Below are 26042 nucleotides of genomic sequence, written 5' to 3' on the forward strand. Positions count from 1 at the left end.
GGCCTGCGCGGGGGCGGGGCCTGCGCGGGGGCGGGGCCTGCGCGGGGGCGGGGCCTGCGCGGGACCTGCACGGGGCGGGGCCTGGGGTTGGGGGCGGGGCCTGGGGCGGGGGCGGGCCGATTCTGGCGACTCCCTTCCCCGCGGCCGGGGCCTGCACCTGCCCCCGGAGCCCGCAGGGCCGCGGCGGAGTGCCGGCGTCCTCCCCGGCCGGGCCCGGGGTGGCGGTGGCCGACGGAGAGCCGCAGTGGGATGCGGCTGACGCGGAAGCGGCTCTGCTCGTTTCTCATCGCCCTGTACTGCCTCTTCTCCCTGTACGCCGCCTTCCACGTCTTCCTGGGGCGCCGCCGCCGGGCGCCGGCCGCGTCTACGCGGGGCCTCAGGAAGGGGGCGGCCCCCGCGCGGGAGAGGCGCGGCCGAGGTAGGACGCCGGGCGGCCGCGGGCCCCAGGGGCGGGTCCGGGAGGGCCCGGGGCCCCGGGGGCTCGTACCTCCTGCGGCTGAGGGCGGCGGGCCGGGCCGGGCCCGGGAGCGTGTGCGGCCGTGTCGGCCCCCTGTCCCCGGACCTCGCCCCCCTCCCCGGACCTCGCCCGCCCTCCCGGGAGCTCGCCCGCCCTCCCCGGACCTCGCCCCCCGCCCCCGGGAGCTCGCCCCCCGCCCCGAAGCTCGTCCCCCCCTCCCGGGAGCTCGCCCGCCCTCCCCGGACCCAGGGCTTGACCCCGGGGTCACGGGATCGAGTCCCGCGTCAGGCTCCCTGCATGGAGCCTGCTTCTCCCTGGGCCTGTGTCCCTGCCCCTCTCTCTGTGTGTCTCTCAGGAATAAATGCACAAAATCTTAAAAAAAAAAAAAAAAAAAAAAAAAGAAAGAAAGGAAAGAAAGAAAGAAAGAAAGAAAGGAAGGAAGGAAAGAAAGGAAGGAAGGAAAGAAAAGAAAGAAAAAAGAAAGAAAAAAAATCAGACTCCTCTCTCCCTCTTTTCAGAGTTTTGCACAATAAATAGTATCTGAAATAGTGTCAGAATCAGACTCCGACTCCTCTCGCCCTCTTTTCGGACTTTTGCACAATAGTACCTAAAACTTACGTTCTGCAGTCAAGTGTTCAGAGATACAGTCAATGTAAAATTGAAACTTATCCAGTGATTTTTAGAAGGTTTCGTCTGGGAGAGAGAATTTTGTGTCTCCTGTTAACATTCTAAGATCGTTCAGAATAAAGATTTAATAAAGATTAAATTCTGATTTCCTTTAATTGTACGTGTTTGACCAGTCCAAATGCAGTTGCTTTGCCTCTAGGAAAACTGAAATTATCACCCTCGTATCTAATTTAAATGGCATGAATTCATCTACAACTGCAGGTCCACCTTACTGACAAACACTGTTACTCTTTTTAAAACAGAACAATCTACTTTGGGAAGTGAAGAATGGAATCCTTGGGAAGGAGATGAAAAAAATGAGCAACAACACAGATTTAAAACTAGTCTTCAAATATTAAATAAATCCACGAAAGGGAAAACAGACTTCCATGTACAAATCTGGGGCAAAGCTGCCATTGGTAAGTTAATGTATAGAACTAAGGGATGTAAAAAGAATTTCTCAAATGTACTTTATTAACATTAAATTCAATTCATTTTAATACATTTAGTTTATTTCATTGTTAAGCATTGTGATATATTTTTTGCTTAATATTTCATTTCTCCTTTCAGTTAGACAATATCTATGTAAATACACAAACATGAATATTCTATTGTTGGTCTTTTGCAGAGTACAGCTTTATTTGTAGATACAAAGTAGAATGTAAGCATCCTTATATAGAAATGGCTATGTCAACTGAATTTTCATTATGTATGTATTAATTGGACACTTGAGACACAAGTAAGTATAAGAGGTGGCCCCTGACTTGCCAAAAAAATTTGGGAAACATTGAACTGAACAAAGTTAAACAAGGTTCTTTATTGCAGGCCATTCTCAGAGCCTTTACATGCCAGTGTTCATTATAAATGTGTAAAAAAGAGATACAATATATAGTCGATTAAACTTGAATACCCACAAAAGCATTTTTGCTCCGAGTACCATGAGATTCTTGTGTTCCAAGTTATATACTATGCTCAGAGAATGGGACCCTCAATGAGGGCTACAAGAGTCAGACAGAATTTAATGAATTAAAAGGGGCTTTGTTGGGCCTTTAAACATGAGTTGGATTTATCCACAGTGAGGGATATGGATAGAAAGGACCAGATGAGAAGAAAGTAATCAGAGAATGATGCTTTGCCCTTAGTACGTTTCATAAAGTCCTTCACACTTGCATGCAAATATACATCCTTGAAGAATTTGGCTGACCTCCAAATTTCCAGTAACTAGACTGAGGCTCCAGTCATCAAGTTCTGGCAACTTTCTTCTTTATAAGATCTCTGGTATTCATCTCATCCTTTAAATTCTCACTTCCCCATTCTAGTTTTTCATTAAATCTACATCTTAACAAGTTTTCATGTCTCCAGACTTTTCTTTTTGCAATTCAGTAAGCACAAAATGACTAGATGAGTTTTATCAAGCACTGCTTTTCCTCAATCTATTTCCCAGGCATATAGGATTCCAATTCTATTCTTATTCAAAAAAGAAGAAGAAGGGGGGGGGTGCCTGGGTGACTCAGTTATGTGTCAGACTCTTGATTTTGTTCAGGTCATGATCTCAGGGTCCTGAGATTGAGCACCATGTCCAGTCTGTGCTCAGTGCAGAGTTGGCTTAGGATTCTCTTTCTCCCTCTCCTTCTGCGCCTCTCCCCCACTTCAGGTCATGATCCTGCAGGGAGTCTGCTTCTCCCTCTATCTCTCCCCATTGCTTGTGTTTCTCTCTCTCTCTTTCTCTCTCTTTCTTTCTTTCTCTCTCTCATTCTTACTCTCAAATCAATAAATAAAGTCCTTAAATTAAAAAAGGGAAGGGGGATCCCTGGGTGCCGCAGCAGTTTGGCGCCTGCCTTTGGCCCAGGGCGCGATCCTGGAGACCCAGGATCAAATCCCACATCGGGCTCCCGGTGCATGGAGCCTGCTTCTCCCTCTGCCTGTGTCTCTGCCTCTCTCTCTCTCTCTCTGTTACTATCATAAATAAAAATTTAAAAAAAAAAAGGGAAAGAAAATGAAGTCATTGATCCAAGCAATTCTAAATTCTAACCAGGCAAATTGTTAGGTTTCAAGGCCTGGGAATAAGCTGTAGCTCAAAATTTGCTTCTGGTCTTGCAGCTCTACGTTTGCAGTAATCCTTCCTTTGTCATAAATGGTAGCATGTGCTTGCAGCTCAGTAGTTTTATCAGCCGGTATCCTGCTGATAGGATTTTGGGAATCCAATACCCTTCTTTCATTTCAACATCTCTCTATCCCATTTAGTCTAAGCCAGCAGTGTTTCTACTGATACAACCTTTTCAAGAGCCTTGTGGGTCTCCTATGTATGTTACATGGATTCACTCCATTAGACAAGAGCCCCTCCAGGTCTTTCCTAGATAATCTTGCCTCTGTTTCTGGCTTCTTGCTGAGATGGCTGAGGAGACCCATAAATTACACACCTACTGTCCTCAAAGAACCCTCTATGTGACTGAATATTTTAACCTTTTTATCCTTTTAAGGCACTAGCAAAAAGATACTCAGCTACATCCATCACCTTCTTTCAGAACATGCTTTCCTGACAGTGAGTCTTCTCTAATTTTCCACCCTTTTGCAATTGAACAGACCAAGAATTTCCCAAATCACCAAGTCCTGGCTCCTTCTTGTTTAACAGCGCCTCCCTCAATCACTCTTTCTTCTTATATTTACTATAATCATCAAGAAGAAACCAAGCCATAGCTTCAACACTGTTTGGAAATCTCTTTACCTAAATATCCAAGCTTATCATTTACAGGTTCCACTTTCCATATAACTTCTGGACACAGTTCAGCTAAGCTTTCTGGTGCTATTATAACCAGAATCCCCTTCTCTCCAGCTTCTAATAACATATTCCTCATTTCCTTCTGAGTCCTCACCAGCAGCACTTTGAACATTCATATTAATCCTGACAGTCTACTTAGATGTTTATAAAAACAATATAGGCTTTATTTCTATTGTGCTTTTTTCTTCTGAGTTCTCACTAGCTAAGTCACTAACACCCATACTTCTATCTATAACCCGACCAAGGCAATCTAATCTAGGATTTTTATTTTTATTTTTTTATTTTTTTTTATTTTTTTATGATAGTCACAGAGAGAGCGAGAGAGAGGCAGAGACATAGGCAGAGGGAGAAGCAGGCTCCATGCACCGGGAGCCCGACGTGGGATTCGATCCCGGGTCTCCAGGATCGCGCCCTGGGCCAAAGGCAGGCGCCAAACCTCTGTGCCACCCAGGGATCCCTAATCTAGGATTTTTAAATCATGCTCCTCAAAGTTCTTCCAGCCTCTTCCCATTACCCAATTCCAAAGCCACTTCCAGATTTTTAAGCATTTGTTAAAGCAGTATCTCATTTCCAGGCTCCAGAATGAATAGTCTCCTATAGCTGCCATATCTAGTTACCAAAAATTTAAGTGAATTAAAACAACGCAAATTTATTATCTTTTTTTTTTTAATCAAGATGTAATTGACATATGACATTATATCAGTTTCAGGTATACAACATAGGGGTTTGAGATATTATATTTTATGAAGTGATCAACATGATAATTCTAGTTAGTATCTATCATCGCACACACTTACACTTTTTTTTCATGTGATGAGAACTTTTAAGATCTATCCTCTTGGGCAGCCTGGGTGGCTCAGCAGTTTAGTGCCTGCCTTCGACCCAGGGCCTGATCCTGGAGACCCGGGATCGAGCCCCATGTCAGTCTCCCTGCATGGAGTCTGCTTCTCCCTCTGCCTGTGTCTCTCTGCCTCTTTCTCTCTCTCTCTCTCTCTCTCTCTCTCTCTCTGTCTCTTGTGAATGAATAAATAAAATCTTTAATTAAAAAAAATCTATCCTCTTAGCAATTGTCATATATAAAACAGTATTATTAACTATAGTCACCATAAACTTACAATCTTAAATTTCTGAAGGTAGAAATCTCAAATGTGTCCACATGGCTGTATTCTTTTTGGAGGCTCTAAGAGGAGGATCCGTTGCCTTGACTTTTGCAACTTCTTGAGGCTACCCACATTCCTTGACTCACAGCCCAGCATCATTCTGACTTCTGCTTCCATCCTCATGCCTCCTTCCCTTACTCTGACACTCCTTTCTCCCTCTTGGTGAGGACGCTTATGATTATATAGGGCCCATCCAGATAATCTAGGATAACCTCCCCACCTCAGCATCCTTAATCACATACAGAAAATTTCTTTTGCTATGTAAGGTAATGTATTCGTAGATTCTAGAGATTACATCTTTGGGCATCTTGGGTGGACAGGGAAGCATTATTGGGCCACCACATGTGGAAAGCTTTATCTGATTGGCCAGGTGTCTAAACACGGTTATTTTGTATCCTTTAGTACCAGGGCATAATGAGAATGGAACAAAGCATATCTGTCAATGTAAGTAAAACAGGGCCCCCAGATTACTTCATTCTGCTTTCAGAGATTTCATTCAGGTGAATTCACAGGAAAATATCAAGGGCTGCCCTGAGGAGGAAGATGCAATGGCATTTGTCTGCAGAGGACATCATGCAATGAGGCATGTGTGTTCACATCAGGAGGAGTTACTATCTCCTTGATATATTGACTCTACGTATATATGTGAGCTCCTCTGGCTGTGTTTGGCACAAAGTCATGAATTCCCCTAGGTTGCTATAATACAGAAACCATTCTAATCATATAGTAACTTACATTATAACAGATTTCAGGTTAAAGTAGATAGTAAAAGTCCAGGGATAATTAGGGGTTTCTCAAACTTAGAGTAAGAGAAGTTATTGTCTTTAATATAACCCACATTTTGCCACATTTCACACTGACAACCTCTGAATTCTCTCTTACATTAATTGCCATATTGATACTTTTGAGCTATTTCTTAGCAGAACTGCCTGCCAAGGGACAAAAAAGGAATACAGTCTCCTTTCCTGATCAAATTATATACATGGGCAGAACATCTCATCTCACACATGAGAATAAACCAGACAGTAAATGGGTTTTTTTGTTTGTTTTTCTTTACCAGGTTTGTATCTCTGGGAGCATATTTTCGAAGGTTCACTTGATCCCACTGATGTGACTGCTCAGTGGAGAGAAGGAAATTCAGTTGTAGGAAGAACACATTACAGGTATTAATTGTGCAACATTAAAATTTGCTGTGTTTCTATATAATGTTTTATATAAATACTAGAAGAAAAATAAGAGGAAAACACATTTAGAGACAGCATTTCTACTTCAATTTGTGAAGAATAGAAAATAGAAAAGTAAATAATAGTAAAAATACTAAAATAGTAAATAGTAAAATAGTAAAAATAGTAAAATAGAAAAGTAAATCTCATGAAAATAGATTTTCTCATGAAAATAGTAAAAATAGTAAAATAGTAAATAGTAAAATAGTAAAAATAGAAAAGTAAATCTCATGAAAATCTACTGTAGTTAAAGTTCACTGGAACATTTTACAAAATACTTCCTTTTTTAAGTTTTGTCTGTTTCATTTTTATCAAAACATTTATGATTATATGGGGAAGTTCATGCTCCAAATTTTGTAACATTTGGTTGTTGATAAGCATTTAATATTCCACATTTTGAAGGAATAATATATAAACTTAAAAGTACTTTCATTTTTGTCTTCTAGTCACGTTCACCTATTTTATAATACTCAAGTGGTATCAAAGCTATTCTTATGAGTTGTGAAAATTTTATAAAAATATATATGAGTTCTTTCATGATTTGATGGTATAGATTACAACTTTATTGCAATTACTCAGAAATCTGTTTTTAGATTCAGTGAAACCAATGTATCGTTAAGGCTTTTTGAGTTTTTATCTTTATAAAACTTTTATCGATGATCTCTTATTTCTAAAGCTATTTAAATAGGTAGAAAGCTGTGTGGTTAATCTCAATTTCATCTGAATTTTCTCTGCTCCTTTAATTCTTTGTTTGCTTTATACACACTTACAAAGCGATTTCATTTCATGTATCTTTTCAAAGTAATCATTCTTGAGAAGTAAACAGATTTTTATAGCTTTTAAAGATTTTATTTATTTTAAAGATTTTATTCATTTATTTTTAAGTAACCTCTATACCCATCATGACCCCAAGATCAAGAGTCACAAACTCCTCCAGATGAGCCAGCCAAGTGCCCGAAAATGGGTGAATTTTATGAAATGTAAATTAAAACATGATCTTTAGAAAGAAGATCAACTTTTTTTTCCCAACTTTTTCATAAGTAGCATATGTTAATTCCTCCTAAGAAATTAAAAATGAAAAAAAAAAAAGAAATTAAAAATGAAGGTGCCTATGAAATTGAACTGTAAATCAATATACAGTAGATACATGTAGAGATAGACAAAGTTCTTTCAAGAGAAAGAATGAGTCCCAGGCTCACTTGTAACCTAATTGAACATAATATGAAGAATGTATCAATAAGGTTTTTGTGAAGGTAAATGAAAGAGAGATAATATTCAGTACTGGAGATAGAGAGAAAGGAGAATGGAAGGTAGGGAGATGTTGCAGTACCTATTCAAGTAATAGTAAAAATAATAAAACTAATAACAACAGCAAGACTTCTGTAGTGATTACTATGTGCCAGATACAATTTTAAGCCTATACATCTGTTAATTCGTTTAATCTTCAAAATAATCCTGTGAGGGGTGCCTGGCTGGCTCAGTCAGGAGAGCATGTGACTTTTGATCCGGGGGTTGTAAGTTTGAGCCCCATGTTGGGTGTAGAGATTACTTAAAAATAAAATCTTTTTAAAAATAATCCTGTGAATTAGAAACTATTATTTGCCATATTTGAAATTTAGGGAAATCCAGGCAGAGGTTAAGAAATTTGCCCAAGTTTAGACACCTAATAAGAGGTACAGCTGGAATTTGAATTCAGATACTTTGGCTGCAGTATGTGCTCTTAACTGCTCTACTGCTCAGAGGTGACAGCACTTCATCAGGCCCACTCAAAAGTTCAGTCTGCTACCCAGGTGTTCATGGACTCACACCCTGAGCACAGACTACATATGTTACTGATTCATGGTAAACACAGAGTCATTTCTTCCCTTCTGAAACGTAGATTTGAAGTACTACATATAGTTAAATCCCATATCCTGTTTCCATATTTAATCAAACAACCCTCATATGATTGGGTATTACTTGCAGTCTGTCTATATGGAAAGAATGTGCTGGTCAAGTCAATATAAGCATGTGGATTACCATTCTGAGTTATTTATTGGTGTTCTGGATTACATGCTTTGGACCTATATGTTGATACGAGCTCTTTGTAAACATAAAGTTTTATTGTAACAAAATGGATTCATACTTTTTTACACCAAGTACCCTGATAGTACTTAGAAACTCTTCCCAACATCTTAAAGGTGACCCATACCATCTAATTCAGTTTTGGTAAATAAGGATGAATATGGGGCGCCTGGGTGGCTCAGTCAGTTGAGCATCTGCCTTTGGCTCAGGTCATGATCCTGCAGGGAGTCTGCTTCTCCCTCTATCTCTTCCCATTGCTTGTGTTCTCTCTATCTCTCTCTCACTCTCTCTCTCAAATATATGAATGGAAACTTTAAAAGGAAAAGAAGGAAGGACAAAAAATAAGGATGAATGTGTTGAAATATTTAGGTTAGTAGCCTGTGTCAACTAAAAAGTTGCAAGCCCATAAGAATTTATTAATTTTGGAGAAATAAATTATATATACTACTTGCATGAATCTAAAACTTTAATAAGCTGTTTTAAAAAAATCTGTCATGAGAGTGAACTTCTTGAATACAAAGTTCTCTTAATTTTTGGAAAAAACACTATTGCTATATGATCATAATATGAAGTCTCAGTAAAAATTTCAGAAGGAAAGGTAAACTTCTCTATGAATTTTTACGAATTTTTCTGACAAAAATCTTAGAGTTGTCCCCATAATGCATATTTTCATTTCAAATACCAGAATATGAGATTTATTTTATTTTTTAAGACTTTATTTATTCATGAGAGACACAGAGAGAGAGGCCGAGACACAGGCAGAGGGAGAGGCAGGCTCCCTGCAGGGAGCCCGACATGGGACTTGATCCGGGGACTACAGGATCACGCCCTGGGCTAAAGGCAGGTGCTAAACCGCTGAGCCACCCAGGGATCCCCAGAATATGATATTTATATGGATAATACTCATTTACTTTCAAACACCCAAATCCAATTATCTTAAGCTAAGAATATGTATAAATTCTTGAATGGGATTAGAAAAATAGAAGCCAGGAGATAGGGATGCCAGGGTGGCTCAGTGGTTGAGTGTCTGCCTTTGGCTCAGGTCGTGATCCTGGGGGTCCTGAGATGGAGTCCTGTATCAGACTCTCCGCAGGGAGCCTGCTTCTCCCTCTGCCTCTCTCTCTGCGTCTCTTATGAATAAATAAATACAATCTTAAAAAAAAGAAGCCTGGAGATGAAAGGAAAAGTAATCATTACTAATGATTTAAAAACCTGGGGTTTTTCTGGGGTACCTCGCTGTCTCAGTCAGTGGAACATGCAGCTGTTGATATTGGAGTTGTGGTTCAAGCCCCGTGTTGGGTGTAGAGATTACTTAAAAATAAAATCTATAGGGGTACTTGGTTGGCTCAGTCAGTAGAGCATGTGTGTGATTCTTGATCTCAGGATTGGGACTACCTGTAAGTCAAATTCTGGACCATAGATCAGTGCAGGTTTCAGATAAAAATTTTTACTGGTAAACAAAAACAATGTAGTTAATTTTTCATAAAGCCCATTTTCCCACTCCAGCCATGATAGCACAAGAGTGGGAATATTCCTTCATTAGCATTGAATTAGAAGGATGCCTGGGTGGCTCAGTGGTTAAGCCTCTGCCTTTGGCCCAGGGCGTGATCCTGGAGTCCCAGGATCGAGTCCCGTGTCGGGCTCCTGGCATGGAGCCTGCTCCTCCCTCTGCCTGTGTCTCTGCCTCTCTCTGTGTGTGTCTCTTATGAATAAACGAATCTTTAAAAAAACAAAATTTAAAAATCTTTTTAAAATCTTCAAACAAACAAACAAAAAACAACATTGAATTAGAAAAGTATGGAATCCTGACCGTAATGCCAACCCCAAAAGTGGGATAAATTTCAGCAGCTATTCAAATGTAAAGGCTGTTCATAAGTTTGGTATACCAATTTTGTAAAACCAAAATTTTAAAAACTGCTAATTAACCAAAATTGATATAGAATCTAGTGGCTAAGATCTCCCTCTGCCTGTGTCTCTGCCTCTCTCTCTGTGTCTCTCATGAGTAAAGACATAAAATCTTAAAAAAAAAAAAGAATCTAGTGGCTAAGAGCCACATGGACAGTTTGCTTGTACACATATTCTTTTTTTTTTTTTTTAAGTAATGTGTGCACCCAACATGGGGCTTAAAATTACAGCCAGTAGATCAAGCATTGCATGCTCCATCAGCTGAGCCAGCCAGGAACCCCATCTTGTGCACTTATTCCTAATCAAGGTATTTGCCAGACTCGTAGCTGGCAAATTAGTAATCTATATAACTCAATATAACAATGGTGTATATGTAGTGTTTGTTCAGTAGTACTTGTTGAATTTAGAAAAAAATGAAATAATAATTACATTGGATTATTGGATTCTAAAAAATATATTCTGCTCACACTCAGCTTAAAACTCAAAATCTGAATGATTTCTCTGGACTTTATATATATTGAAAGTACTTCCTAGGAAGAAATATTTAACTGAACCAAGGAGAAAAGAAAAAATACTGAAAATTAGAAGTTTTGACTATTAATGTATGCTAAGAAACCTAGAAGAGTAAATCACTGTTTTAAAATTCTGTATATGAGCTCTTTAAATATGTTTATTCTTCAGTTAATGAAATTTTATGATTGATGCTTGACTAATACCCTTAGGAAACTAAAATACACCTTTCATCATGCATAAATATACTGTAATATCTCATACATAAGACCTTCTTTATATAATGTATAGCTAGAAAGTTATGGGTAAATTGAATTTTTGTAACTTGATTCATACTTTAAATGCAGTGAGAGAACTTAAATAAATTGGTAGGGCAAATAACTCCCTGAGAGAGAATTACTGCTTGTTCATTCAGCATTTCCTGAAGCCCATACTAGTTGTTCATTCTAGGCTCTTGGGATTTCAAAGTAGAAAATACTTTTCTCTGACCTCAGGGAGTTCACAGACTAGTGGTTGAAACAAACACATAAATAATTTTCATACTCCATATAAAGCGTAATGATAAGTATGTGAGTAGTCTATCATGTTAGTTGGCAGGGAAATGGAGAAGGCCACTAACCCGATCTGAGCAGAGTTGTAGAGTTGGGGGTATGAGGCCTATCAAGAAAGGTGATGATGGCTGAGCTGAGCCCTTCAAAAATTAGTAGGAGTCAGCAAAGTGGTGAGAGGAGATTATATTCCTACAAAGGCAACATCAGAAACTAAAAACTGATAAAGAGCTGTCTTGTGCATGGAATTGCAAACCATTCAGAATCCGTAGGGCATGAGACAGGGTAGGTAGCTGAGACTGGGAGTGTAGGGCAAGGACCATATCATGGTGGACCTTACGTGTGCCACATTAAGACTCTTGGACTTCATTCTTGGGCAGTGAAAAGCAATTGAAGATGATTAGGCAATATAGTGGCATTGCCATGTATGTTTTTGGGGTAGATTTCTCCAGTAGCCACGTGGAAAAATGATTTGGATGCAGGCAGAGCAGCTAGGAGACTATAAGTATCCAAAAGATAAATAACTAAGCGATGAGGTAAGGAAATGGTGGTAGGGTTAGAACCAGAGACAAGTTCGAAAAATATTTTTGGGCCAAACTTGCAGAACTTAGATTATTGGATACAAGGATGAGAGCAAGAAACGAATCTGACAACTCCCCAGTTTCTAGCTTGTGCAGCAGGATAGCTTGTGTGAGATCAAAATAACAAATACAGGGATGGGAGCTGGTTTGTCCTCCCTTCTCTACCCAGCAGCACCTGCCTGACCCCCTCTTTCTCAGCAGGCAACCTTTCCCCCTATTTCCTCAAGAAAATGGAGTGTATCCGTGATTATCTCCCTTAACTAGCTCCCCTAAAGTTTACCTACATAATCTCTGTCTCACCCAACCTTAACTCTCAGTGAGATTGCCCTGGCTCAGGGTTAATTCCCTCCACCTGTGCTTCCCCTCTGCCTCTTCCAGCACCTTCCTTCCTCAATTACTTCCTTGCTCTCCTTCATCCTTAATCTTTTACTCACTATTGCTTTCCCACCTTCTCATCCAGACCTTCAAGAGTATCTGCATTCACTGTCCCCAGTTCCTTCTCATTTACTCTCAACACATGGCAGTTCAACTAACAATACACACAAAACTATTTGAATACACACACACTACAATACACACATAACTATTTGAATCCTACGGGATTTTTCTTTTACCTCCAAAATTTCTTTACCCAGACCTGTGCTTCCCAGACTGTGTACTGAGGTACCCTGGGGCACACAAATATTTTCTTAAGACTTTATTTCTAAGTAATGTCTACATCCACCATGGGGTTTGAACTCACAACCTCAAGAATCACATGCTCCACCGATTGAACCAACTGAGTGCCCAAGCACCACAAAATTTTTTAAATCTTTGCAGGAAACACTCTATTACTTCACATTTGTCAGACACCATGCAAACCACCAGCTCGAGGTAGTTCACAGTTCCAACACTAGATCACCCTACATTTATTTCAGTGATGCCACATCTTTGTGGAGCTGGGTTTTCCATGGTTGCTGTGCTGAAATTCAGGTACTGTGCAAAGATCAACGTGGGACAGGCAGTGATAGTGGCAGTATCCTTTCTGACTCCAGGGTTTGAGAAGTTGTGTAGTGCTCAATTATGTGTAGGTACACACATCCATCTCATTATTATCTGTGGTTAGTTGAGAATGAATTAGGAATTTTTTTCATTCGGTATGTGAATATTATTTTTTAAGTGACTTCTAAGCAGTTAAGACGTAAATACTTATTTAGTTGTTTGGACTTAACAATTTAAAATTACTGAACCATTACTCATTTCTTCAGCTTAAGAGGCCTTGAAAAAAAATCACTAAAACACTGAAGGTGCTGGGAACAAAGAAAGTTTAGGAACCTCGAATTTCCATCTCCTCATCTCTGACCCTGTGACTTACACCGTTACCTAAACATGACCTCGGAGGTCCAGAAAGCCAATTCAGAGCACAAGGGCCAGTGTTCCTGCTGCTGGAATGCAAGAGCACTCCACAGAGAGCAGTGGAGAGTCCAAGATGAGTCAGAGGAGCCCTAAATGGATCATACTTCATTTTGTTCACTTATGTGAGTCAATAAAATTAGAAGTATTCCTTTCACATGAAAGTGAGACTTGAGTATAGCTTATGATACTATTTTACGACTAAAGCCACGTGTTAAAACACCTATGGTAAACTCCCAAATTAATGGCATGTGAACAGAAGTTTTGCCATGTCCTACAAAGTTAATACCATAAAAAATTATCTTTTGCTTTCTTCCTGTGCAAATATAGCAAATTTCTAGCCATTAGAGATCTTTGTGATAAAAAGGCCCAAAACATTCTAAATTTTTGAAATTCTTATAAGATATAGTTTAACTCTTCTGACTAAATTGAAATTCTTATAAGATATAGTTTAACTCTTCTGACTAAATGTCTTCTTCCATTTTAACCTGTTTCTGATTGGGTTAAGGTTCTAAATGTATTTAAAATACCTAGTACCCAGGTGCACCTGGCTGGCTTAGAAGAGCATGCAACTCTTGATTTGGGGGTCATGAGATCAAGTACCAGATTAGGTGTAAAGATTACTTAAAATAAATGAATAAACTCCGGTAGGGCTGCCACCCATGGGGCCACAGCCTTCTTGCCCGCCCACTCCATGCACACATGGCAAAAATGTCCAGCCCTACTGAGACTGAGCAGTGCATCGAGTCTCTGATTGTTGTTTTCCAGAAGTTTGCTGAAAAGGAGAGTAACAACTGCATGCTCTCCAAGGCAGAGTTCCTAACCTTCTTGAATACAGAACTGGCTGCCTTTACAAAGAACTAGAAGGACTTTGGTGTCCTTGACCACATGATGAAAAAGCTAGACCTCAACTCTGATGGGCAACTGGATTTCCAAGCATTTCTTAATCTTCTCGGTGGCATGGCCATGGCTTGCCATGACTCCTTTTTAAGGTCTACCCATTTCCAGGAGTAAATCTAAGGAACTTCTTGGGCCTGGCCTCCAGATCACCCGCCTTCCTGCAAAGCAGCCTCCCAATCATCACTTCTCCTCACATCCTACATGGGCTCTGGCCCAGAGTGTCCACCGCCCTTTGCATCCAGTCCTGCTGGTACTTAATAAAGGAATAGTGTTGTGTAAAACACAGTTAATAAACAAAGTTTTTAAAAATTCAGTTCTCAGATTTTCCAAGTTCATTTGTTTTTAAAATTACATCTTTCTTTTTTTTTTTTTGATAGCTTTGTAATAAAAAGAATAAGTGGTTGTCACAATAACTTGGAAAATTCAGAAGATGTTTCCATCACTCATAAAACCACCGTGTCCATAATTCCAAAAACAGGATTAGACCACATTTCATCATGTATACTTCCAGTCTTTTTTCTATGTATCATATTATGTAATTAAAAATGTAGTACAGATACAATATTGTTTTGTTGCTTTCTCACAGATTAATAACATGTACTGAGCTCCATGGCCAATATTGTATTCAGTGCTTTACAATAATTACCACCTTTTATCCTCACAATCCACTGTTTTTCTCCAACTAAACTAGTTCTCCTTCCCATGTGTAATCTCATTCTCCTTATATACCCTTAAATCACAAGCTTACCTGCCTCTCTGCCCTTGTTCATATTACTTATATTTCCTGGAATACCTTTCAACTTTTACCTTCCTCTACTCATGTCCCTTTCATTTAACCTACTTTAGCAATTTTATTCTGTATCACTTAATATAGCATTTAATATATATTTTCATGTTAGTGTTTACTAAACTGTAAAACACTGTACAGGTGTTTATTATCTATTATACACCTATATAAAGCAATAAATAGAAAATAGATATATCAATTGAAAGATGCTTTACACCTCAAAGCCATACCCTATAAATAATGCTTTAACACAATTATATCAAGGATGAACAATGATAGATAAAAATATATGTCTCAGGACAAAAAGACTCATGGTATTATCTTTTATCAGGACTATAAATTATCCTGATAAAAATGTTCTTATCTAGTTAGAAGTTAAAATGGAATATTATTAGATAACTGTCAATATTATCTGATCTAGTAAAATGTTTTATGTTTTTAAAAAAGTAACACAAGCTTCGGTGTGGCACTCTTTAAAATAGTTTGAGCATATGAGATATATGCACTTAAATGTAAATAACTAAGTTTGAAGCCTGTCTCTACAATTGCCTCTCTAGTGTCTACTAGCTTTATGTAAGTCATGTAACCTCTCTCAAAATTTCCTTTTCTTCCTTCATAAAGTTGACCTAGGGTGGGAAAGGAGGGCTGGAAGATTTCTTGTACTCTAGGAATTATGCCTGCCTATAAATCTAAATCTAATTTCACCTTTAGATTTATATGGTAGTTCATATACTACCAATAATAAATACTTTAAACCTCTCCTATCATCACGATCCCTAAAGTATTCTCTAGCCCCTCAGATTCTGCAGATTCTCTTAAATTGCTAAAAAAAACATTAAATCATTGGCCACCTCCAATGCCAGGTCCCGTCCCAGGCAAATACAAAACACAGTTCTCATCCCAGTAGGTTACTCTCATTGTACAATAAGGTCATAGAATCCACACAGTACCCATACACACAAACAAAATATATATTTAGGTTTGGGGTTTTTAATAATATCTACTAACTCTAGTATATTTATTAAGCATAGTGTCATGGAAACAACTTAACCTCTAAGTAGACATGTCCCGATTCACAACTCAGTGATGCCTCACTAGGTTATGCAACTTCAGCCTGATTTCCCAAATGCAGGGTGAGGACTAACGTGCTCTGGCGAGCTGTTGGAAGATAAATGACAACCTATGCAGAATGCCTATCTGTCATGTTTTTTCTCCTACAATAATAAGCAATAAAAGCAGAATTTCAACATCTTTTAACTAAAGACTCTGGGTTATGGGGCACCTGGCTGGCTCAGGCAGGAGAGCATGCAATTCTTGATCTCAGGGCTCTTGAGTTCGAGCTCCACATTGTAGAGATACTTAAAATCTTGTAAAAAATAAAATTAAATTAAAAAGACCCCAGACAGTTATAAAGAAATGGTTGAGCAGGTCGTAGAGAATTCAGGACCATTATGGCTAATTTTAACATAGTTTAAAACTTTTTTATATTTAATACGTATTAATTTAAAATAATTCAGTGGTATTGGTTGTTCTAAGCACACAGAATATAAAAATGTGAGTTATGAAACATGTCTATTACAACTTTTTTCCAATACAGTAAGGAACAGAGAAAAATATATTCTCATTTACCCATCACGCAGAACAAATTCTAGCTCTCTGTCATATTTGCTTCAGATACTTAACTTTCCTCTTTTTTTTTTTAAGATTTATTTATTTTATTTATTTATTTATGATAGACAGAGAGAGAGAGAGAGAGAGAGGGAGAGAGAGAGGCAGAGACACAGGCAGAGGGAGAAGCAGGCTCCATGCTGGGAGCCTGACGTGGGACTCGATCCCGGGACTCCAGGATCGTGCCCTGGGCCAAAGGCAGGCGCTAAACCGCTGAGCCACCCAGGGATCCCCTTAACTTTCCTCTTAAAAGAATTAAATATTCCCTGTAAAAAGGAAGCTTTCTTTGTACTATTCCCCAGTTCCTTTTCCCTTCTTCCTGGTAACCTCCACGGATGTGTAGAATGCCATCCTCCAGTTTCTCAATTCATCACTTACACTTCATTCAGATAAAGAGCATAACAGTCACTCACACCATAAAAGAGATGAGAACTACTGATTTAAATACCTTTCCAGGAGGAACTATACATATAGAGTTTCACACTCAACTGTGAATAGTTTACTAGCTTAAATTCTAGCCACCACTTATTTTGAATGTGGTTAAAAGTAACAACAAAGCTACCACATTTCTGATTGCCATGTGCAATTGACCTTCCTACCACCAAAGCTCCCCATTAACCCACAGCCATGATGTATCCTTCAAACTTGTTCAAAAAAACTTGTGTTATAGAAATATGTCTCTAGAAAGAATACAGATTAAATCTCATTGTAGATTTTATATAAAATGATTAAAAACTTCTGATCTCAATTACCTTTGTTCTGTTTCTCTTTATCTCTTGCTCTTGTTTTGTTGTTTTGTTTTTAACAGCTTCATCACTGGCCCAGCTGTAGTCCCAGGGTACTTTCCCATCGATGTGAATAATGTGGTACTCGTTCTAAATGGAAGAGAAAAAGCTAAGATCTTTTATGCCACCCAGTGGTTACTTTATGTACAAAATTTAGTGCAAACCCAAAAACTCCATCATCTTGCTGTTGTGTTGCTTGGAAACGAACATTGTAATAATGAATGGATAAACCAGTTCCTCAAAAGAAATGGAGGCTTTGTGGAGGTGCTTTTCATAATATATGATAGCCCATGGATTAATGACGTAGATATCTTTCAGTGGCCTTTAGGAGTGGCAACGTAAGTACAAAATATTATTACGTATTTCTAGACCTAAGACCTGAATTTCTGAATCAGGAAGATTGTACTTTAAATTTGTAAAAAATGTAGTTCTGGGATCATCTGGGAAGCCCAGTACAATCTTTTCCATGGAAAAAATATGATTTGGCCTCATGCTTCAGTAGTAATAATGATGTTTTTAAAGTACTTTAGTTTGGGGGGAGGGGTTGCTTTTTGTTTTTGTTTTTGTTTTTTGAGAGAAAGAGACAGAGTGAGTGGGGAAGAGGGGCAGAGGGAAATGAGAGAGAGAATCTTAAGCAGGCTTCATGCCCAGCACAGACCCCAACTTGGAGCTGGATCTCCCAACCCTGAGATCATGACCTGAGCCAAAATCAAGAGTTGGACACTGAACTGACTGAGCCACCCAGGCACCCCTAGCATATTTTAGCATTTGATAAAGAAAGCAGATAAGTTAAAAATCCCAAGGCATAGGATGAATGTTCAGGTTTATCAGTAGTGCCCTAAAGAGATGTTTAATAGAAAATGGCAGACAGATCTTAAAACAACTACAGAGTCTATATAATTTATAGTAAAAACAAAAATCTTACTGGTAAAGCATGTTAAATCAGGAGCATAGCATACCTTTGGATTTGAGAGGATCATAATATGCTCAGATCCGCCACTGAGACTGATTGAACTTGCACAGATCTCTTCTATAATAGTAGGAGTTAATTAAGTATTAACTAAGGCTTCTAAATATGTCTATAAAGTCTTTCTATAAAATGGAAAGCTCATTTTTTATCTTTCTGTTAATAGAGAGTTTTTAATTAAGTTGTCTCTAAGGTAAGTTAAACTTAGAGCCAGCACTAGTACATAAACTTCCCAAGGCCAGGCGTTTTGTCTCTTGTTCTCTGTGTCGACAGAGTCTAAAACCAAGCCTGCACAGAGTAGACAATGAAAACTTGTCAAATGGATGAATTACAAAAAATCTCGCTATCATGCTTTTTGAATCAGATATTCATTATTCATTCTCATCACTTGTTACCAGATGTGGCCTTAAATTGCTGCTTAATTGGCTACACAGCATCACCAGAGAAGCATATTAACAGACATATTTCCTGGCCTACCCTGATATTCCAACTTAGTAGGTTTGTGGTAGTATCAGACAAAAAGGTTTATATTAAGTATAGCCAGATATAAGACCCTTTGAAAATTCTATCCCTTGAGTAGAGCTCATTGTAAAATGCTCTTTCACAATTTCATTTTACAATTTCATTGTAAATTACTCTTTCACAGTAACACTATATAGTCTGTTCATACAATTTCCATACATTGAATGGAAATTCTTTGTAATTCTGTGTTTGTTGGACTAGACCAATTTTTTTTTTTTTTTAATAAATCAGTGGTTTTCAACCAGAAGCTGTTTTGTCCTCCAGGAGACATTTGACAGTGTCTGGATTTTTGATTGTTACAAGTGGAAGGTGGAGGCGACAGTGGCACCTGGTAGGTAGAGGCTGGCCAAGGATGCTGCTAAATATCCTACAAGGTAGAAAACAGGCTCCACAACAAAAAATGAACTGGCCCAAGATGGCAGTAATGCCAAGGTTGAAAAAAACGGTTATAGAATATTACATAAAGCTTCTTCCTTATGGGAAGCTTGTATGTCAGGCACCCAGTTTGGTGTCTGATTGTTTCCAGATGCCCATAAGAATAGGTCAGTTGCGACAGGCCTCTCCTGTTGATATGCAAGGGTTTTTTTTTTTTAATATTTTATTATTTTTTTAAAGCTAGTTTTTGGGCAGCCCGGGTGGCTCAGCAGTTTAGCGCCACCTTCAGCCCAGGGCATGATCCTGGAGACCCGGAATCGAGTTCCACGTCGGGCTCCCTGCATGGAGCCTGCTTCTCCCTCTGCCTGTGTCTCTGCCTCTCTCTCTCTGTGTCTCGAATGAATGAATGAATGAATGAAATATAAAGAAAGAAAATTGGAGCTCTTTCCTATAGCAATGTGTATTCTATAATCTTTCCATCACCTGGCTAAAACATTCATTAAATTATGATCTTTATAAATGTGGATTATTTATACTTTGAAGATCTTGAAGTCAACCTTCCTTGACTACAAGTGTATGGAAGTTGAGGTGTATAAAAAAACAAAGCATTTCAGGCACTTAGTCTCTACAGCAATTTTGTAAAAGAGGTCAATTTAAGGTTTTTTTGGTTTTTTTTTTCAGTCAGTAGATTCAGGGACTTTTCCAAAGTAAGCATGGAAAATTACAGTTTGGGGTTTAAAAAATCATACTTGAGATCTCTTCTCTCTGTATCATCATGCTACCTATGATGTTAGGTTATATGATAATCTGCCAATCTTGTTGTCATATATTGTTAACTCATATGTACTTATTTTTGTAGATACAGGAATTTTCCTGTGGTGGAGGCGAGTTGGTCAATGCTGCATAATGAAAGGCCCTACTTATGTAATTTCTTAGGAACGGTTTATGAAAATTCATCCAGACAAGCACTAATGAACATTTTGAAACAAGATGGGAACGATAAGCTCTGTTGGGTTTCAGTAAGAGAACAGTAAGTTCTTATGTTTACTTGATTCACCTGTTTTGTTCTCCAGTCCGAGAGTTGCTTTTTGTAGCAGCATACGTTTCTAAAAAGACATTGTTAACTTCATTAATACCAGTCTTTTTCCAGAAGATACTTCTATAACTTCGGTAATTAAGGCTGTGTAGAAACTGGATTGTATGCATTTAAAGTGGGGAGAATCTCCTATAGCTGTGGTCCACCCTGAAGAGGAATGCTAGGAACCATCCCATGCAAATGTCAATTGTTCAAGATGCCTCAGTTGACAATAAGGTCTTCGGTTCACCCCTGAGATGTTCAGCGGACCGGTTTTTCAGAGTTCCAAGAGTGGCATGAATTAGTCCTCACACCTTCAGGAAACTGACACCACCCTGAGGACAAGAGAACAGGACACAGTATTCTTTGAATCCCCAGATCTAACATAGGCCCTTGCACAAAACAGGCCTAGGATAAATGGGGAGCGGATGGATGGATAGATGGATGGATGGATGGATGGATGGATGGATGGATGGATGGATTTAATAGGGTCAACGTTCCTTCATCTTTTGCATGGTTATCATGAAATAGGTATTCATGGATTAAAGGAAGAAATTTTGGAATAATGCCTTTTGATTTTATTTTTTTTTTTTTTGCCTTTTGATTTTAAATAAACAAATGCGTTTTCATGTGTAGAGTCATCAGAGAAGAAATGCCCTTCCAGATCTACAAATATATTCATTGTAGCAGATACTCTCTTTTTGAAAGCATAACTCCCAACTCTAACAACCGAGATAGTGTTACCATGCTATAGCCAGTCAACATCGATTTTTCAGGCAACTGCTATATGCCAGAAACTATCTTAGCCATAAAGAATACAGCAGTGAACAAATCAGGCAAAAGTCCACGCCTTCTTAGAACTTAAATGTTTGTTGGAGGAGACAAACCAGGAAAATATATCGTTGTCAGAAGATGATAGATGCCATGGAAAAACAGTTCAGCAGGGGAGGGATGTAGAGAGGACTAGGGACCAGGAGTGGAGCATCTGCTGTTGTAGAATGGCCACAGAAAGCTCGAGTATAAAAAGTCCAGGCCTGAAGAAGGTGCAGGCCTGAGCCCTGTGTCTATTTAGGAGGAGAGTAGTCTGGGCAGAGGGAAAGCAAATGTAAAACGCCACCAGGGACAGTGTCCCAGGAAAGTAATGAATGAAGCCAGTGCAAAATATCAAAGTTGATCACAGGAATAGACTTATTCTTGTAATTCCTCTAACAACATTGAGCCAGGAGGTGGAGTAGGTGTCCTCCTTGCTTCTCATTGCTGCTTCCAGACCATTCTCCCTTTTCCCTCCCTAAAACCTCCCATTGTGAGTATCGTGTCAGCAGACAAAACCGTTCATTGCTCTTCCTCTTTGAAGTCATTTACTGACCCTGGGGTTTACCTCCTTAATTCTGCGGAGAGTTTAGTTCTGGCACATTCTCACTCTCTCCCATGTTACCCCGACCTAATTCTTGGTGATTCCGAATCTACATAGATGGTCCTTCCATCACCTCTGTCTTACAGTTCCTTCACCCCCAGTCTTCCGTCTGGTTCTCCACCTGGCCTCGGCCATTCAGTGTCACGCTCATTTCATCATTTCATAGACCTTATCACACACGCCTCATCTTCTCTGTGGTCTGAAGTTCCAGCATCTCTCTCTGTAACCACGATTTTTCTATCATTCCAGCTTACTCTCTGTATCTATCTGACTATAACAGTTCAGCTGGGATTTATAATTCATTGTTCCTACCACTTTTTCACTGTCCTTTACTCACCTCATCTTTACTTCCTTCTTTTCCCCACTTAAATGTCCTGGTCAACTATGACCGATATACATCCAACTCCCTAGTTCCCTAGTGTAGCAAACCCTAACTCCGGCTAAATCTAGCTCTCTTACCTGGTCCGTACCTGCACCACGCAGCCAAACACACACACAGAGAGAATTGTGCCAATAGACCTGGCTTTAAATACATGACCTCATGGCACCTGGTGTCTCAGTCAGTTAAGCGTTTGCCTTCTGCTCAGGTCATGGTGTTGGGGTCCTGGGATCAAGCCCCACATAAGGCTCCCTGCTCAGTGGGGAGTCTGCTTCTCCCTCTCCCCCCACTCATTCTCTCTTTCTCTCTCTTTTTCTCTCTCTCTCATAAATAAATAAAATCTCTTAAAAAAATACATGACCTTGGGCAGCCCTGGTGGCGCAGCAGTTTAGCGCTGCCTGCAGCCCAGGTGTGATCCTGGGGACCCAGAATCAAGTCCCGCAGGCTCCCTGCGTGGAGCCTGCTTCTCCCTCTGCATGTGTCTCTATATCTCTTTCTCTCTCTCTCTCTCTCTCTCTCAATGAATGAATGAATGAATGAATGAATAAATAAATAAATAAATAAATAAATGAAATCTTAAAAAAAAAAATACATGGCCTTGATTCTCAAGTGCCCAGAGTGTCAGCAATCATGTTTCCATTGTCCATGTACTCCCCCACTCTCCTACAAGACTGTTTTATACCTTCTTCTCTCTTCATTACGTTGTGACCCTATTGCCCATTTCACTGAGAAATTAGGAACAGTCAGGAGAGAATGTCTGGCCTCTTACCTGCTGCCCTTGGCCCTGTACAGTCTATTCTCAACACGGGGGCCAGATTAATTCTGATAAAATTAGAATTAGGGGTCATGTCAGTCATGCCTCAGATCACAAGCCCCCATGATGGGATGCTCTGACTTCATCTCCTATACCTCTCCCCTCGGTTACTCTGCTTCAGACCCTCTGGCCTTGCTGTTCCTTGAACTTGCCAGGCACACACTGTCTCATGGATTTTGTTTTGTTTTGTTTTTTTAAGATTTTATTTATTCACAAGAGACACACAGAGAGGCAGAGACCCAGGCAGAGGGAGAAGCAGGCTCCATGCAGGGATCCCGATGTGGGACTCGATCCCGGGACTCCAGGATCACGCCCTGGGCCGAAAACAGGCTCTAAACCACTGAGCCACCCAGGGATCCCCTCTCATGGCTTTAATATCTGTGCTGCCCTCGGTTGTCCCCTCAGATGTCTGTGTGGTTTGCTGCCTCACCTCTAGCTCTGTGCTCAGATGCCCCTGCAATGAGACGTTCCCAGGTAACCTATTTAAAATTGCAATACTGCTGGCTAAGAAACTCCCTCCTCACTACTCTGCTTTATTTTTCTTAATAGTACTTAACACCTAATAATATACTGACATGACTTGATTATTATCCATCTCTATCACCAGAACTAGAATATAAGCTTGATAAGGGCCAGATCTTGGAGGGTGGAGTAGAGAAAGAAGAACCAGCACTCAGAAAATACTGGCTGGGGGTCCCTGGCTGACTCAGTTGATAGAGTGTGAAACTCTTTTTTTTTTTTTTTTTTTTTAAAGATTTTATGTATTTATTCATGAGAAGAGACTCAGAGAGAGAGGCAGAGACACAGGCAGAGAAAGAAGCAGGATTCCCACAGGGAGTCCGGTGCAGAACTCAGTCCCAGGACCGCAGGATCACAACCTGAGCCACCCAGGTGCCCCAAGAGTGAGACTCTTGATCTCAGGGTTGTGAGTTCAAGCCCCACACTGGGTGTAGAGATTACTTAAAATTTTTAAAAATATTGGCTGGATTCACATTCATTCAGAAATTTTATGATAACTATTAGATTTAAACGTCTCACTGTATACTCTTCAAATTCTTAAATATTTTCAAGAAATCTATTTGGGCAGGATTTTATTTATCTCTCTTGCCTGTCATCTCTGTAATGTGTTTGCCATTCCCCATAGCTGGCATTTTCTTTCATGAAAGACATACTTAGTAAAGTGAAAACTAAGTTGTTTTCCTGATTTTTTTAGGTGGCAGCCTCAGGAAACAAATGAAAGCCTTAAGAATTATCAAGATGCTTTGCTCCAGAGTGATCTCACATTGTGCCCGGTAGGAGTAAACACAGAATGTTATAGAATATATGAGGCTTGCTCCTATGGCTCTGTTCCTGTTGTAGAAGATATAATGACAGCTGGCAACTGTGGAAATACGTCTGTTTACCGTAATGCTCCTCTGCAGTTACTCAAGTCCATGGACGCTCCCTTTATCTTTATTAAGAACTGGAATGAACTTCCTGCTGTTTTAGAAAAAGAGAAAACTCTAATTTTACAAGAAAAGATTCAAAGAAGAAAAATGTTACTTCACTGGTATCAACATTTCAAAACAGAGCTAAAAATGCGATTTACTAATATTTTAGAAAGTTCATTTTTAATGAATAATAAAGGGTAACTGTTAATTATCTTCTTGAGCTAAGATCTGATTTTTTAAATCATTTCTAATACTCTGTGTGTGTGTGTGTGTAAATGTTCTTTGAGGTACCCTTGTAGATCCTAGATTACGTATATAATGTTGACTAAGTAAGTGCTCCCTTATTGGGCCAATCCTTCAAATGAAGTTAAAATGTTACTCACACTCACTTTTACAAAGTCAGATGGTTTAATGTTTATCAGTTCTTCTCATCCATTCAGATCCACTCTAAGGAAGCAGCATTGTGTGGTGGAAAGACAGCTTTGGAGTCAGAACCTGGGTTAAAACCTTGCCTCTGCATCTACTGTCTGGGACTTTGAGGAAGCCATCTAAGTGTCCTGAGTCTTGGTTCCTTTCAATGTAAAATGAAGATAACGGTACCTCCTAGGTTAAGTTTTAAATATGAAATGAAATAACATTTAAAGCATTCAATATATGTAGTAAATGCTAAGTAAATAATAATTTCTAACTCATTTTTCACTCCTTACAAGTTAATAATAGGATTCAATTTAAATATTTTAAGACATGCTCATTTACATAATCTGAGAATAATCATATACTGTGTCAAGAATGTATATGGATAAATCTTACAAAATTAGACCTTTAGATCACTCAAGTTTCGTTGAATTATACTGGAGTTGGTGCCTGGATGTACGATCTGGTCATAATTAGTATATAACGGCCCTAGGTATTCATCAAGTCTAAATTTCCCTACTTTCTTAGACCTGGAATTCCCATAAAGGTATCCACGCCGTCAGGTCTGGCAGCATGGATATAAAGGACCTCATTTTTGCATCCCAGTGGAGCATCCAGGTGCCCACCACAACCCTATCCAGTTCTTGGAAACTGCTCCACCTACAACCCCTGCTAAAAGCACTGCACACAGGCACCTGGGTGGCTCAGTTGGTTAAGTGTCTGCCTTCAGCTCAGGTCATGATCCCAGAGGCCTGGGATCGAGCCCCATGTTGGGCTCCCTGCTGAGCAGGGAGTCTACTTCTCCCTCTCCCTCTGTCTACTGCTCCCCCTGCTTGTTCTGTCTGTCTGTCTGTCTCTCTCTCTCTCTTTCAAATAAATAAATAAAATCTTTTTTATCCTGTTATTCTATACTTCAGGTGATAGCTAAGGGCACATTATTCAAGGGCACTCTGTTGATAGGCTTCCTGATAATCCTGGAGATTAGTACCACAAAGTAATAATAACAGCAATGATAATAGCAGCAATAACTAAAGCAAATAGCTAGTTCAAAGACTTGTTGAGCTAGGAAACACTGAGAGCCTGAGAGTCCATAGCAGGAGCAGAAACCACCAAAAGGCTGTGTTGGAATGGGAGCTATAAGCTAGTACCGGGGCAGCAAAGAATGCTCGGGACAAGTTCAAAGAGAGAGAAATCTGACCCCAGAGCATTGTGGTTCTTGATGGGTTT

The 26042-nt window shown here is 39.6% G+C and overlaps 1 protein-coding gene and 1 pseudogene across 2 annotated transcripts; both read left to right on the forward strand.

The window, feature by feature from the left end:
• The first annotated feature begins 140 nt into the window (after positions 1 to 140).
• Positions 141 to 24614, forward strand: RXYLT1 (ribitol xylosyltransferase 1). Of its 2 annotated transcripts, XM_077913652.1 has the most exons (6): positions 141 to 418; positions 1387 to 1542; positions 6123 to 6225; positions 17449 to 17763; positions 20149 to 20319; positions 24185 to 24614. In XM_077913652.1, exons 1-6 carry the CDS (start codon positions 250 to 252, stop codon positions 24600 to 24602), a joined length of 1332 nt encoding a protein of 443 aa, XP_077769778.1. In that variant the 5' UTR covers positions 141 to 249; the 3' UTR covers positions 24603 to 24614. The 2 variants fall into 2 exon arrangements, with proteins under 2 accessions (XP_077769778.1, XP_077769779.1); XM_077913653.1 differs by lacking the exons at positions 141 to 418; positions 1387 to 1542; positions 6123 to 6225 and adding an exon at positions 13191 to 13410.
• On the forward strand, positions 13423 to 14726 carry LOC144323324 (protein S100-A11 pseudogene; annotated as a pseudogene).
• Positions 24615 to 26042: the final 1428 nt, after the last annotated feature.

The sequence above is a fragment of the Canis aureus genome, chromosome 11 (assembly GCF_053574225.1).
Source record: "Canis aureus isolate CA01 chromosome 11, VMU_Caureus_v.1.0, whole genome shotgun sequence".
NCBI classification, from domain to species: Eukaryota; Metazoa; Chordata; class Mammalia; order Carnivora; family Canidae; genus Canis; species Canis aureus.